The following is a 15,839-nucleotide window of genomic DNA, read 5'->3' as shown; positions in this document are numbered from 1 at the left end:
AGAGAACCCATACTTAATGGGGGAAAGAAAGATGATCTCCTTGGGCTGTCTAGGGGTAGGGAGAGGCACTCTTGAAAAGGAGTATGAGTACCCATAGTACTATTATGTGGTATGAGTACCTATAATACTATTATGTGGATTTCATTTGATAGATGCATGTGTTATGAGATGGGTAATTGGGAGATATAATGAGTGGTTGATGCATATATTTAAAGATATTACCTTGAGAGGTGCCCCCTAGAACCCTTTGAAGGGTGTGAGAAATACTCTCCTTGTGTGGGTGTGATGTGTTAATCCCGTAATGTGATTACTATGCGGATGTATAATGTTGTAAATGTGTTATAGATGAATCAATGTACAATGTTGTGATTTGTGTTGGCTCGAGTGTATCTTGGAGTAGAGCTTCAACTCTTAGCTCGGTGGTGGAAAGCATCTTTCTTTCCTATGATTGGGAGTTGGATTCCCCATTGGCTTCTTTAGCTTGTAATTTATTTTGCAGGTTGGGGTTGAAAGAGTAGAGTACTATGTTGGTTTTGTGGAGCTCATCATTGTGCTATACTATTAAAAATTTATGTTGTAATAACAAGCATGATGTAAAATATATGATATTTAAAAGAAAACTTTGGATGCATTAGAGTTTGTATAAATAGTACTTGTCAAATAGAACATTATTTATTGTCAAAGAAATTTCTACGTTCTGGCTGAAAGACAATAGAGAAAATAAAAGTGTCCAAATTTATGAAGTAAATTCTTAGTAACGAATGCGTTATATGATTTACGAAGGACTATGTAAGTTTTGGTTTGGAGTAATAAATCTCCTACGTAAGTTGTGATGTTGATTGTTATAGCTAGATTGTATACAAATTTAAATGGTTAACAATGTAGTTTAATAATAGTAACAATCAAGCTAGATCATACTCTATATTAAAGTAGAATGAGAATAGTTATCTTTCCTTATGGTTGCTGTTGGGATTGAAAGGAATTTGAAAAAACAGTTTATTCGTATGATCAAATAGAAGATTAGTTATTGTTAATTGTCACTCACCTCCTATTGATGTGTTTAAAAAATGTTAATAAAGCTTGTTTAACTTTATATTCCTTCTATTTAATGTGAAATACTCTTCATTAGTGTTCATTGTTGAAAGTAGATTTGATTGTGAGGATTATTATACTTGAATATTATGTTCCTTATAGTGAGATCTAAGTAAAGAAACATTACTTATGTATGTTCCCTTTTTTATGAAATCAAGAAATTTATGACGTTTTCTTCTATAGTTTAAAGTTTCAGATTTCTATATTTTAGAAATATGTTTTTGTTATCTGATTTATTTTCATGTATTCATCTTTATGTATAAATATAAATAAATTAGATATATGTTTAGTTCTTCTCTTTTATATATATATATATATATATATATATATATATATATATATGCATGTATATGCATGTGCATATACATACATACATACATGCATGTATGTATGTATGTATATGTATATATATACATATATGTATATGTATATGTATATGTATATATGTATGTATACACATACGCATACGCATACATTGGTCAAAACTTGGTTCTTGACATTTTCTTCTATAGTTTAAAGTTTTAGATCTCTATATTTAATAAATATGTTTTTGTTATCCAATATATTTTCATGTATTCATCTTTATGTATAAATGCAAATAAATTAGATATACATTTTATTTCTTCTCTTAAATAAATATATAGGTACACACACATATGTATACATACATACATACATACATACATACATACATACATACATACATACATATGTATGTATGTATGCATGTATGTATTTATGTATGTATGTATACATATATGTATATGTACAGGTGCATGTGCATATACATACATACATACATACATACATATGTGTGTGTGTACACATACACATACACATACGCATACGCATACACATACATTGGTCAAAACTTGGAATCCAAGCCCTAATATAATGTCCACCTTTGAGAATGTTGTTTTAGTCCATCTCCATGTGGAAAGTAATCTAAATAAACCTTAAATCTGAAAAAAAATATTGGAGCTAAATCCATATGAATTTTTCTATAACCATATTTTTTTTAATTTATCAACCATCAAGTTATATATTTTGTAGGATAGTGATGTATGAGATATCTACATCTACCTCCATATTAACACTGAAGACCAACATTCTACATTTCTTTTTCCTTAATTTCTACATTGACCTTTCCTTCACTAATCCTTGATATTCCTCATAATTTTTTTAAAAAGTATTAGAAAGATCCTTGTTCCCTCTAATCCCCCCCGCCCTTCTTGCTTTCATTTCTTCTAGATGCCATCTCTATCACTTTATTATTACTTTTTTCCTTTTCACCCTTTTCAATAATTTTTTTCCCCATTTTCTTTCTATATATTTATTTGAATTTACATTAACTTTTATCTATTAGTTGTCATCATTTTTAAGCTTTATATTTTTTCTATTTTATTTTGAAGTTTTTAACTCATTTTTATCTATTATTTGTCATTATTTTTAAGCTCTTGTAGTGGAGGAAATTTGTTACCTCAAGGATGATGGATCCTAGAGAACAAATTGACCCTCCATTACCTCTTCTACACTGGCACTAAGGGTGAGCCGAGGGCTACTAAATAATAAAGCTAGGCTAATACAGGACAAACGAGGCTCCCAGATAGCTTTGACAAGTCTCTCTAGACAGGATGAACGTGCGTATCTGAGACTATAGTGCGATGCATTGTCGTCTTGTATGAAAAAAAACAAAGAGTCATACAGAAGGACGCTAAACATCCATATGGATACACAGAAAGTAAAACAACTGAAAGATATGAAAAATGTAGATATTAGCTATATAATAAAAAGGACAGAGGGTAAGGCAAAAAATGAACACACAAGAGGTCCAAGCTATGAAGCCTCTCGCTAAGTGAGTCCTCATGAATACGAACCCGCACACATGCAAAGGAGGAAAATGTTGGGGGTTGTGTTTTGGAGTCTTCCTCAGTTAGATCCCCATTTCAGTGTTTCTACCTCCATAGACAACCCATTAGATTCAACGAGAAAAGGAAGATAAAGAAGGATAGAAAAGAAATAATAAAAGATGAATGAAATATAGATTCAAGGAGAATGTATAAAACAATATATGTGTGTGTGTGTGTGTGAGAGAGAGAGAGAGAGAGAGAGAGAGAGAGAGAGAGAGAGAGAGAGAGAGAGAGAGAGAGAGAGAGAGAGATAGAGATAGAGAGAGAGAGAGAGAGAGAGAGAGAGAGAGAGAGAGAGAGAGAGAGAGAGAGAGAGAGAGAGAGAGAGAGAGAACTCCCCTATGAAGCTCCAAAGAAGATGCTTTGAAAATGTTGTGTGTTATTCAAGCTTGCAATAATGGAAGACTTATGAAAACCTTTGAATATTGCTTAAGAAAATCACCAAGAGCTTCAACCTGCAAGAAATAACTGAAAGATATGAAAAATGATGCTAAACGTTTTTATGGATGCACAATAAGTAAAATAACTGAAAGATATGAAAAATGCAGATTTTAGCAATAAAATAAAAAGATGGAGGGTAAGGCAAAAATTAAACACACAAGAGGTCCAAGCTATGAAGCCTCCCGCTAAGTGAGCTCCACATGAACATAAACCTACACACATGCAAAGGAGGATAATTTTGAGGGTTGTGTTTTGGAGTTTACCTCAGTTAGACCTCTATTTTAGTGTTTCCACCTCCACGAACAACCCAATAGATTCAACGAGAAAATGAAGATAAAGAAGGATAGACAAGAAATAATAAAACATGAACGAAATATAGATTCAAGGAGAATGTATAAAACATTATGAGAGAGAGAGAAAAATATATTGTAATGTACTGTACACTTATCCTGTCGCACGACAACACAACCTTCACCATATGGTCAATACAACCTCCACCCCGTATAGACAACACACCCTCTACCGTACGACCAACACACCCTCCATCGTATGATCAAATCAAGCTATACTATACGACCTCCATAGTACGACCCTCCACTCTATACGCCTAGCACAACCTCCACCGTACAACCCTCCACCCATATGCTCCTTGCCTTTCATACGGTCAATTGACTCTCCTGTGTAGAACTGATAATCTCGGCCTCAGAAAGATGGTTTTGTTATGTGTAATTTGTTGGTAATTTGACTATGTGAGAGGTGTAAAGACAATCAATGATGTTAAGAATAATTACTAAAATACTGGAATGCTTGGATTATGAATATTATTCAGAACACAATATTTTTAATGGCAGGCTAGGGTGGTTGTGAACCACCGAAGCTGCGAATGCCAAGTAGGGAGGATCTTCCACCTCTGAAATGGCTAATAAATGAACTCTAACTAGAATTCACACATACAAAGAAAACATTAAATTCACATGCCTACAACAATGACTAACTCGACCATATATATGGCTTTCGGGAAACTTCCTGAAGGATTACAAAAAGTGCCGACATGACCAAAATGTTACCGCCAAAAGTAAAAAGGGCCTGGGATAAAATAAATTTAACTTTTGGGGCCACACACAATTATTAAATTATTTAATAATATCAAGGTTATTATAGTCCTCCTAGCTAGAGAATTGTTTGTGTCCCTCAAGAAATTGTAGACTTGGATGCTCTAGAATCTGCTTGCCTTCCTAGGTGGCATCCTCGATCGACAAATCCTTTCGCAGAAGGAATTCCTTGATTGTGTGCGACCTCAACTTCTTCTCTTTGACATCGATGATCTCAGTCGGTTCCAGAATTATTTTCCCTTCCTTGTCAATGGGTGGAAGGTCCTTCGACACTGTGACATGTTGCTTGATGACCTTCTTGAGGCATGGCATGATGTTGCCTGACGACCTTCTTCAGGAAGTTCCAACTCATAGGCAACTTCGCCCACCCTCCGAACCACCCTGTAGGGTCCATAGCAACATGACTTCAACTTCTCCTTATCACATATCCTTAGGGACGATTGTCTATATGGTTGAAGTTGAAGGTATACCAGATTGCCAACCTCAAAACTCTGCTCAATCTGGTGTCAGTCGGCATGCATCTTCTTTGGTTCTAAGCCCTTTGCAGGTTATCCTTGAGAGATCTCAGGATGTCCAAACTCTCCTATAACCAATCTTTGGCCCTTGGTGCATGACTGTCACCCAACATCGGATCCACGAATCAAGAAGGTTCATAACCATACTATGATTTGAAGGACCATATCTATCGACATGTGGTAGGTGGTGTTGTAATAGTGTTCACCCAAATGTAACTAACAAACCCATGCCTTCTATTGTGCTGAGACATAGTTCCTAAGATAACCCTCCAACCATTTATTCACAATCTTCATTTGTCCATCCGTCTGTGGATGGTAGCTCATGCTTGGCAACAAATCAGTTCCTACCAATCGAAATAACTCCATCCAAAAGGTGCTCAAGAAGTGGCTATCTGTGTCACTCACTATGTTCCGCAGAAGACCATGCAAGTGGAATACCTCCCAGAAGAACAACTCGGCCACTTGAGATGCTTGGTATCTAGTGGAGATGGCAAAGAAATGGGCATACTTGGTCAAACGATCTACCACAACAAAGATGAAATCCTTTCCTTGCACCTTGGGAAGCCCGGGAATGAAATCCATTGAGATGCTATCCCACTTCTGGTTGGGGATCAACAATGGGTGAAGTAGTCCAACATGTAAGGTGTTCTCAAATTTGTTCTACTGACAGGTGGAGCATTCTCACACGTACTGTATAACATCATTCTTAAGACTCTTCTGAGAGAACCTTTCCCGTATTTGTCTATAGGTTTTTCAAGTATCCTGGGTGTCTAGCCAAGGGTGAGTCGTGCATTTCTTTTAGAATTTTTCCTTCATCTTAGACCTAGGCACCAAATAAGTTGTGTCCTTGTAGTAAATGATGTCATCAACCACCTTGTATGTGTCATCTTTCACTTGACCATCCCTCAGCTCGCATGTGAGTGTATTCTTGGAGTATTTAACCAATAGATGTTCCTTCCAATCCACCGAAATCTGGGATAGAGAACATATGGAAGGCCTTCTTGATAGAGAATCACCCACCACATTATTCTTACCCTTCACATACTCAATATCAAAATCAAATGCATGGATTTTTCTCACCCACTTCTGTTGTCGTTCGTTCAAATCCCTCTACTCCAAGAAATATCACAGGTTGTTGTAGTCTATTCGCACGAAAAACTTTGCGTGCATGATGGCGAGCATCTCCTTGTCATAGATGGAGTATAACCGCTCTTCTCCCAAGAGCTTCCGACTTTTGAACGCGATGGGATGACGGTCTTGTATCAACACTGCTCCAATGCCTTCACTCAAGGCATCACACTCCAAGATGAAAGGGCGAGTGAAGTCTGGTAGTTCCAGAACTGAACACGTACTCATAACTTATTTCAACTTGTTGAAAGCATGCTAGGCCTACACATCTCAGTGGAAGGATCCTCTGTTCGTTAGATCTGTTAGTGGTGCACCAATCTGTGAAAATACCTTCACGAGCCTTCTATAATAATTGCACAAACGAAGAAATCCATGCAGCTCTGAGAGAGTCTTGGGAGGTGGCCAGTCTAGAATGGCTTGAATTTTCTCCTGATGTACTTGAACCCCACGGGCACTGATGATGTGTCCCAAGTACAATATCTTTGTCATTTCAAATTTGCATTTGGACCTATTGGAAAATAATGATTATGATTCCATGATTCCCAGAACTTCGTCCAAATGCCTCATATGTTCCTCCCACATTTTTCTATAGATGAGTATGTCATCAAAGAACACCAACAAGAACTTGCACAGTTGCTTGTTGAAGATGTGATTCATGCATGAATAAAAAGTGGCTGGAGAATTGGCTAACCCAAACAAAATGACCAAGAACTCATAGTGTTCGTAATGGCAGCGAAAGGTTGTCTTCTCCACATCTTTCTCCCTCATGCAGATCTGGTGGTAGTTGGAGCAGAGATCAATTTTGGAGAAATAGACTGCGCCATGTAGTTTGTCCAACCGCTCATTGATCTTGGGGATGGGGTATCTATTCTTGATATTCTTTTTGTTTAATACATGGTAGTCGAGACACATATAGAGGGTTCCATCCTTCTTTACTAGCACTACAGACAACACGAAGGGAATAGAGATGGGTCTGATCCATCCTTTGTTGAGGAGTTCCTAGATAGTCTTTTCAATTTCACCCTTAAAATTCTTAAGATGGCGGTAGGGTGTGGTAATGATAGGTTTGGATCCATCCTCCAACTCGATGGTGTGCTCAAAGCCATGGTGTGGAGGTATGCCAGGTGGGATGTTAGCGAATACCATGCTATGATTATCTAACATCGATTGAAGCTCCTCATCCTGGTAGTGAGTCTATTTCTCTCTCATAGGTTCTGTCGAGATCAAGCAATGTGCTGCCCAAACAACTTCATCATGTCTATAAACGACTTCCATTTGTTTGGCTGAAATCTCCCTTGGGCTTCCATTTGACATTCCTCTCAGAACCACCTTCTTGCCATCCACCTCAAATGATAACTCCATCTTTTTGAAGCTCTACATGTATTGGTCAAGGGTCTTCATCCATTGAATGCCTAGTATGCCATTTGTGTCATCCAGACCACAAAGAAATTGTTTGTCACCGTGTAATTTCCCATGGTTATGCTCAATTGCGGAACCAGGTGAGTGCATGATAGGAGATTTCCTCTCGCCACCTTGACTTTGAACCCTTCATGCTCTTTTGTATGCAAACCCCTTTGGGTGACGAGTGATGAGTTTATGAAGTTGAGTGAGGCCCCACTGTCGAGCATGACTAGGATGCATTTCCCTTGAAGCATACTACATACCCTAAACACACTGCACCTTTGGGTACCAGCCAGTGTGGCAATGATGCCTCCCCTCTGTACCAATGTGGAAATTCTCTCCGCCAGTCCTGTTTCTTCTATAGACTCTTCCTTTGGTGGCTCACTTTCTTAAGGTTCCTCCTCACCATCGGACATGACCTCAATATAATGAATCTTTCCTTTTCCCAAGCATCGGTGCCTTGGCTTTCATGGCTCCCTGAAGATGAAATAGAGCTTCTTCCTTCTGAGCTCCTATTTTGTGGCCTCATCCAATGATGACTTCTTCGGAAAGGTTTTGTTATCCTTCTCCTTTAGAGGGAAGGGTGGTTTGGCATGTGGAATTTTTTTGGAGGAAGAAGATGTCGCCATGTCACGTGCCTTCTTAATTTCTTCCATGAGTGTGTTGGGGTTGAATCCTTTCACATAACCCTTTAGTGGTTCCATCAACTCGTCCATGAATAAAACCACCAATCTCCTCTCTAAGATATCTGTCACCAACATAAATAGTTTCTGGAATTCTATAATGTAACTGTCCACTAGTTCAGAGTGCTTCAGTTGAGCTAGCTCTTTGAAGTTGAGTTTTGGATCCTTTCCATCAAAATGGTCTATGAGCCTCTCTATGAATTTAACATATGAAGTTATCTGATCATGGCCAAGGGTGACCATTCCATTATGCCATCGTTCGTGAGCGACTCCTTCCAGGTGAAGTGCAACAAATTTGATAGCTTCATCTTCAGGCATCGGGTTAAGTTGGAAATAGGTATTTGCCTTTTGCACTCAAGCTCGTGCTGAGGTTGCCCTGGTCCCATCAAAGGATGACAAATTAATCTCACCAATGTTCCATTTGATATCATCATTATAGTAGCCTCAGTAGCCACGACTTCTGCCGCCCGAATGTTTCATCCAAAGCTCGACATAATCCTTGAAGGATATGTCTCCACGTCGAGGTTTGCATCGCTCCAATCTTTATTCAACCGTGCTTGCAACTCTTGGAAAGTGGGTTCTTTCTCCCCATGCAGTGCCTCTATTTTCTGCGAAAAGTTGGCATCAACAGTCAATAATGTGAGTGTTGTGGGTTTGAATTTTCAGTGACCGAATTATTGCTCTGTCCATTATGATCTCCATTTGTTTTTCCCAAGGCCAATTATCACAATGTATCTTCCATGAGTTTCTGACTTTCCTCCCCTCTGACCATGGTGTCGTTGAGCTAAGCTTGGCTTCTGGTTAGCTCCGTTAACAGTGCCATGACTTCATTGGAAGGATCTCATGGTTCCCCCATTCGGTCATCAGAATGGTACCTCCTTCTAGTGTACACCTGCATCCACTACTTGACAGGCTAGAAAGATCACCATCTCTGATACCACTGTAATGTACGGTATGCTTAGCCTACTGTACGACAACACAACCTTCACTGTATGGTCAACATAACCTCCACCCTATACGGTCAACAAACCCTCCACCATATAGCCAACACACCCTCCACCATATGGTCAACTTAGGTTGTACCATACGACCCACCACTTTGTATGCCTAACACAGCCTCCATCGTATGACCTCCACCGTACGACCCTCCACCCGTATGCTCCTTGCCTTCTGTATGGTCAATTGACTCTCCTGTGCAGAACTAATAATCTTGGCCCTAGAAAGACGGTTCCGTTATGTGTTATATGTTGGTAATATGACTATGTGAGAGTTGTAAAGATGAGAAATGATGTTACGAACAATTACTGAAATACTGGAATGCTCAGATTATGAATATTAATCAGAACACAATATTTCCAATGGCAAGCTAGTCGGTGGGTGTGAACCATCAAAGTTGTGAATGCCAAGTAGGGAGGATCTTCCACCTCCGAAATGGCTAATAACTGAACTCCAACCGGAATTCGCACATATAGAGAAAACACCAAATTCACATTCCTACAACAATGACTAACTCGACCATATATATATCTCCGGGGAAACTTCCCGAAGGATTACAAAAAGTGTTGACACAACCAAAATGTTACCACCAAAAGTAAAAAGGCCCCGAGATAAAATAAATTTAACTTTTGGGGCCACACACAATTATTAAATTATTTAATAATATTGGGGTCATTACAGAGACAAATCCCCTATGAAGTTCCAAAGAAGATGCTTTGAAAATGCTGTGTGTTCTCCAAGCTTGCAACAATGACAAACTTATGAAAGCCTATGAATATTGCTTAAGAAGATCGCCAAGAGCTTCAACTTGCAAGAAATGATCCCGAATCCTCCAAAATGCCTTCAAACGGGAGAGATATAGGCCCTGGAAGGAAAATTGATGTCGGTGGGCGCATGTAGAGGCGTTGCGATTCCTTCTAGGCATAGGTGTAATGCTCAAATGACCACCTATGGTTGGTCAGATTCGCGAGACACTAGTGCATCGTGCAGACGTGTTTGCATCGCGCTAGTGTCTCGAGGATGACAAGTCAATAGAGTTGGTAAGATTCTAGTCTGGAACTGACAAAGCTATCTGGGCAAAAAGACAAAAGCGACAATACATGACCTTTGATGACGTGGAGGAAGGTGACACTTGTTGCGCTGAATTGTATGAGGTGTGATTTTTGATATTATAACTCTATATCTTTGTTTTATAGGTTTGTAGCTTTATTAAATTGACAATTTTAACGAAGAAAGGTAAAGATCCGTTTTGTTTCATAAAAAAATTTAGGTTTTTTTAAAATCTTTAGTTTATAGTTCACCATTTGGGATTAGATATGCTTGACATGAATCAATTTTCTAGTCTCATATTTGATCAAATAATTTTTTTTTAAATCCAAATTTAAAATCCTTGCTTTACTTGTTTCTATACTATTTTAAATATATTGCACATAATAAAATAATTTTATTGGGGGGTCTTTTATTAATTGGCATTCTTATCTCTAGATTGTCTCTCTTCGTAGAGATAAGTTTGCTTAGGCGTCTTAGTGCTTGCATCTTGCTTTCTTTGTGATACATAGCTTTCCTATGCACTATATATATTGTGCAAGTTTTAATCATTTCAAACTCAATTTTCTTAGAATTTATTGATTTTTAAAATATTTTATTTATAACATTTTTTGATGAGGTATCTTAAAATAATTACAAAAACAATTTTAATTAATGTTGAGATGTATTTAACAATCATTTCCATGTGAAAATCTTAATATATAAGATTTCTAAAATATTATTATCACATTTATGTCTATATGTATTAACTTAAACAAAAGCCATTATAAATTAAAATAAAATAAATTTTAAATAAATAAAATAACTTCAAATTGATATCTCTCATTTTTTTTTGAATAGATGTATTTTAGATATCTATCCTACTTTTAAGAAAGTGTTATTAAAAAGTTTAAACAATTCTCTAGAAGCTTTGAACCAATCCGTGTGAATAGATATGAAATAGGCACAGATATAGTTAGCATTGGCATTTAAGAGTCTTTAACACATAAGATAGTGAGCCCAGCAAGAAGTTCTATTATACCTGAGAGGAGTCCCTTCCCTCAGGTATAAGAGATAAAAGCCAAGACGAAGTAGAAAAGGTGGAGAGAGTGATTGTCTCACTTATTTAGAATGATGTAAGGTTGTGAAAACCTAGTTACTTGTTACATAAGTGTATGGATAGAGTTGAGGATGGAGCGTGGGAATGGCAGAGGCAGGGATGGATGAATAAGCGTATGGATAGAATTGAGGATGGAGCGTGGGAATGGTGGTGGCAGGGATGGATGAATAAGCGTATGGAAATGTATGGAGTTGAGGGTAAACAGCAGGAATGGTAGTTGTGGTGGTGGTGGTGGTGGTGGGTGAGGGGTGATGGATTGTGGTGAGTGGAAGTGAGGTGGTGTGCAGTGAGAAAGGTGGTAAGTGGTGTGACACTAGACCAGCACCCATAATTGCAGTATTATGCACCGCGCCGCAATAGCTGCAGCATGATGTTGGATTCGCCTTCACCATCACCATTCCAAAGCCCACATTGCTTCCCAAACAGACCAACATCACCAAAGCTGCTACGCTTGTTTTGTATTCACCCATCTTCTGCACACCCACAAACACAATAAACTTAGTCTATGAACTAGGTTTGTATACTAGAACTCAAATGAAACTAAAATACTAATCAAATGTTTATATTCCTATTCTTGTTTTGTATTCACCCATCTTCTGCACACCCACAAACAGGCTATGTATTATACTTGCATACTAGAACTCAAATGAAACTAAAATGCTAATCAAATGTTTACATTCCTATTCTTAGATCGGTTATACCATACGCTGATCTAAAATACGCACTGCGATGCTTGCTCTTTGCTTGTTTGCTTGATTGCTAATGCCCATGTCATTCAGTATTTATAGAGAGAAAGAGGTGCACTGCTAGCAGTAACCCTGTTGTTGGCCATGTGAATAAACTGTCTCACCATTGAATTGCATTTAAGAAGTGACGTCATTGGAGTGACATCATGCGGAGGAAGATTTAGTCGATGCCTGTAACTTACGTTTGCTTCAAGCAAGTACGTACATTTCATTATTGAAATTTACAAGCCATTTTGGCCGTCGAGAGTTTGGTGGGTATGTCAGAGTCTAGACCTAAAAACAAATCAAGAGCTCCCCGACTTGGAGAAGAACACAAGTTTAATGCCTCTCGGTTAATAAAGAAAGTTAGTTACAACATATTTAAGTGGTGAGAGGGTTATCGTGTTAATGAGAGATGAGTTCTATTGGATTATAATTCATCAAATATGTGGGGTAAAGATTGATTTAAAAATTATATAATTACATTTTATAAAATAATAGTTTTTGATTAGAGTAAAAACAGATTTTGAAGAGACTTGAAATCCTTTAACAAAAGAGAGCAGAGTTGATTTAACAAGGCGTTAAGTTCAAAAACACTAACTAGAACAAAAAGGTCCCACACAAACCATAAACAACATTACATCAAAGTGGCATAACAAAAATAGCAGATACAAGAAATAGAACTAGATAGAAGTAGCTAGAAATTTTATATAATAATAGTTGTTGTTTATTATACAATGATAAATTTATATATGATGGTAAAGTGGAAATAATTAGCAAATAGTATTGTAGTAATTTTATTTGTGATTTTTCATGCAATGCATAGATGGATTACCATTTTGTATCATGGTATGGTAAGTCACTTTTAAAACTTTGATGATTGATCCCCTAGCAATACTTGGAGAAAGAACAAAAGATGCCATTAATTAAGACTTTGAAACTTGATTTCCTTAGTTTTCAATTTAGCTTTGATAGTCTACAATGACTTATGTTCATTTTTGCATCTAAAATCAGCGACTCTACATACGATTTTCCATGAGATGCATGGATGGATGGCATTTTAACACCATTTGACGATTAATCACTTTTAATACTTTAAGACTTTGATACTCCACTCTATAACGGTACTTGTGGAAGGGACACAAGATTCCATTGATTAAGAATTAGAAACTTGATTGCCTTTGTTTTTAGTTTAGCAGTGATAGTCTATATTGTCTTATGCTCACGCTTGTACATTAGGTTTCCCTTCCATTGCAATCATGTAACCTCACTTTTTGGGATATTCTATAATGATTGCATATTTAATTTTCATCACACTTACACTTAGGTTGACATAGGGCTCCTATAATGATCACACATGGGTCTTCTACAACTATTGTTACATTAGGTTGCATCGATATAATGTAGCTTGAATAGATTAGTAGGTTAGGAGAAAAAATGGGATCCTACACTACCATTCACTTACCCACCCAAACATATTGACATATTTGGTTGAACCCCATGATGCATAGAACATAAAACATAGCCATTGAAACATTTACATTGTTCTTTAATGATGTATTTTGTAAGAATGCATTCAATATTAGCATAGTCAAATAATGTCAAGCCAAACAAATTTGAGAGGTATTATCATGAAGGGATATCATGTCCACCTATAGGTCTAGATAGAACATTTATAGGCACCACAAATTCAAAGAACCACTCTGTCATAGGTTGGCAATGTTTTGCATGTTGTATAATTTTGTAGTCCATGTAAGCACATTTTTTTGAGGGATTTTGTCAAATGGATCACATGGCCAAGGTTTAGATTTATCATTTAAAATATTTGGAACAAGACTAATGCATTGAAAAGATAAACAATATAAGGGTAATGAGGGCTTAATAGGTGGCAAACTGGCTCGACAACTCAATAATAATACGCATCAACATGCATTGATTATGTCATTATTTAAAATATTTTATGTAGAAAAATATACCCAAATATTATATGAATGTATCTCATACTACAAGAAACATGGTGATGATAATGTGTATGAATTTAATTTGTACATGCTCTATCCAACACATTGAACTTGGCAACTTTGTTAATCACATGCTAGCCAAATCTTGCTCCAACACCAATGAATGAATAAATGATTGTGCCCAAATGTATACCCATCTACTTCACACTAACCTCCAAAACAAATATTGAAACTAATGTTAATGTAGAAAGTAAAATAAAAAATAGACACTTTAGGGCATGAGTTGACAAAAACAATCTTATTGAGCCTCAAAACACATATACCCTTTCCTAACACCCTTTAGAGAAAATGGGTGAATAGTCACAACTTAGATAAAAAGTCTTATAAGTGTAAATATATACCCAAATTTTATGCGCGCATTTCTCTAGTTGCAAGGAAAATGACGATGAAAATGTGTATGCAATTGGACTAACCAAATCTTTGGCCACTTTGTTAATCACATACAAACCAATCCATGCATCGCCAACAATAACAAATGAATTCACGTGTCTCTATCCACAACCCCATATGCTTGTCCAATCTACTCCATATTAACAACCACATCAAACATTGAACTAATGTAAATGTAGAAACAAAAAAGTAGACTTGTTAGGGCACATGTTGACAAAAATGATCTTATTGTGACTCAAAACATGCATACCCCCTAACAATCTATAGAACAAATGAATGACTAGTCACAATTGAAACAATCATTTTTGTGTTTTTATTAAAAAAAACATACATCTTAACCATCTTAAACATCATCATTTTTTTTTTCGTTGAAAAGACCCACAATTTCTAATTATATAAATACTTGACAAATTAATCAATATTTCAGAATGTTCACATAATGCTATAATCTACCCCAACATGAATTAATAAGAAATGTCATATTCAAAATACAAGCATGAAACTTTGAGGCTCCCTAAGATGGCGACTACTTAAATATCACCTCGTACTATACGAGACAATCAAAAGTAATTTTCATCTCATCTACATAATAAAAACAAATTCCTTAAGTTAATTTTTTTAAATTGTTAAATGATGTTTAAAAATAGCCGCTTTTAATTTCTTTGTCAGTAAAGACCCTAGGATACCTAACCATTGACGGTGAAAATGACTTGTAAATGAATGTTCTTGACTTGTGAAGAAAATACGTGTTACAGACATGTTCCTCCACATGATGTCACTCCATTAACGTCACTTCTTAAATGTAATTAAACAGGGATTCACTTCTTCACATGGCCAACAGTACGGTTTTCTCATGACTAACAGCTAGCAGTGCACTTCTTGGTCATTATAAATAAATCCTATAGGCATTGCCAATCTAGCATCCAAGCAAAGATCAAACAACACAGTGTGAATGCTTTAGACCGGTCTATAGTATGGTGGGTATATCTTGAATAGGATTATAGAATATTTGATTAATATTTTAGTTTCATTTGAGTTTGAATGTAAAGCAAAATGCTGAGACTAAGATTGTTATGTATGACTGCAGAAGATGGGTGAGTACAAAGCAAGCGTAGCAGTGTTTGTGGTGCTGGTGTGTTTGGGAATGGCAATGGCGGACGATCAAGAAAACAAGTCATCTGAAACTTGTTCTAATGTCAAAGCAAACACCTGCTGCAGTATCAACCAGTGCTGCAGAACAGGGACAATTGCCTGTCTCGGTGCTGCCCACTTATTCTAC

General features: G+C 36.8%; 1 protein-coding gene across 1 annotated transcript; it reads right to left on the bottom strand.

Annotated features, from left to right (window-relative positions):
- Window positions 1–11,248: 11,248 nt before the first annotated feature.
- On the bottom strand, window positions 11,249–12,194 carry LOC131043286 (uncharacterized). Its single transcript, XM_057976481.2, has 2 exons — window positions 12,126–12,194; window positions 11,249–11,897 (listed from the first exon to the last, which is right to left on the bottom strand). The coding sequence occupies exons 1-2, from the start codon at window positions 12,192–12,194 to the stop codon at window positions 11,457–11,459; spliced, it is 510 nt and encodes a 169-aa protein (XP_057832464.1). The 3' UTR covers window positions 11,249–11,456.
- Window positions 12,195–15,839: the final 3,645 nt, after the last annotated feature.

Source organism: Cryptomeria japonica, chromosome 5 (genome assembly GCF_030272615.1).
Source record: "Cryptomeria japonica chromosome 5, Sugi_1.0, whole genome shotgun sequence".
NCBI lineage: Eukaryota > Viridiplantae > Streptophyta > Pinopsida > Cupressales > Cupressaceae > Cryptomeria > Cryptomeria japonica.
This window is presented reverse-complemented; position numbering and strand designations above follow the sequence as displayed.

Bases quoted from the DNA above. Each gene is read 5' to 3' on its own strand.
- LOC131043286 (XM_057976481.2), bottom strand. From the start codon at position 12,194: ATGGGCATTAGCAATCAAGCAAACAAGCAAAGAGCAAGCATCGCAGTG. The intron at 11,898-12,125 runs GTATAACCGATC...GTGGGTGTGCAG, and splicing joins GTATTTTAGATCAGCGTATG to AAGATGGGTGAATACAAAAC.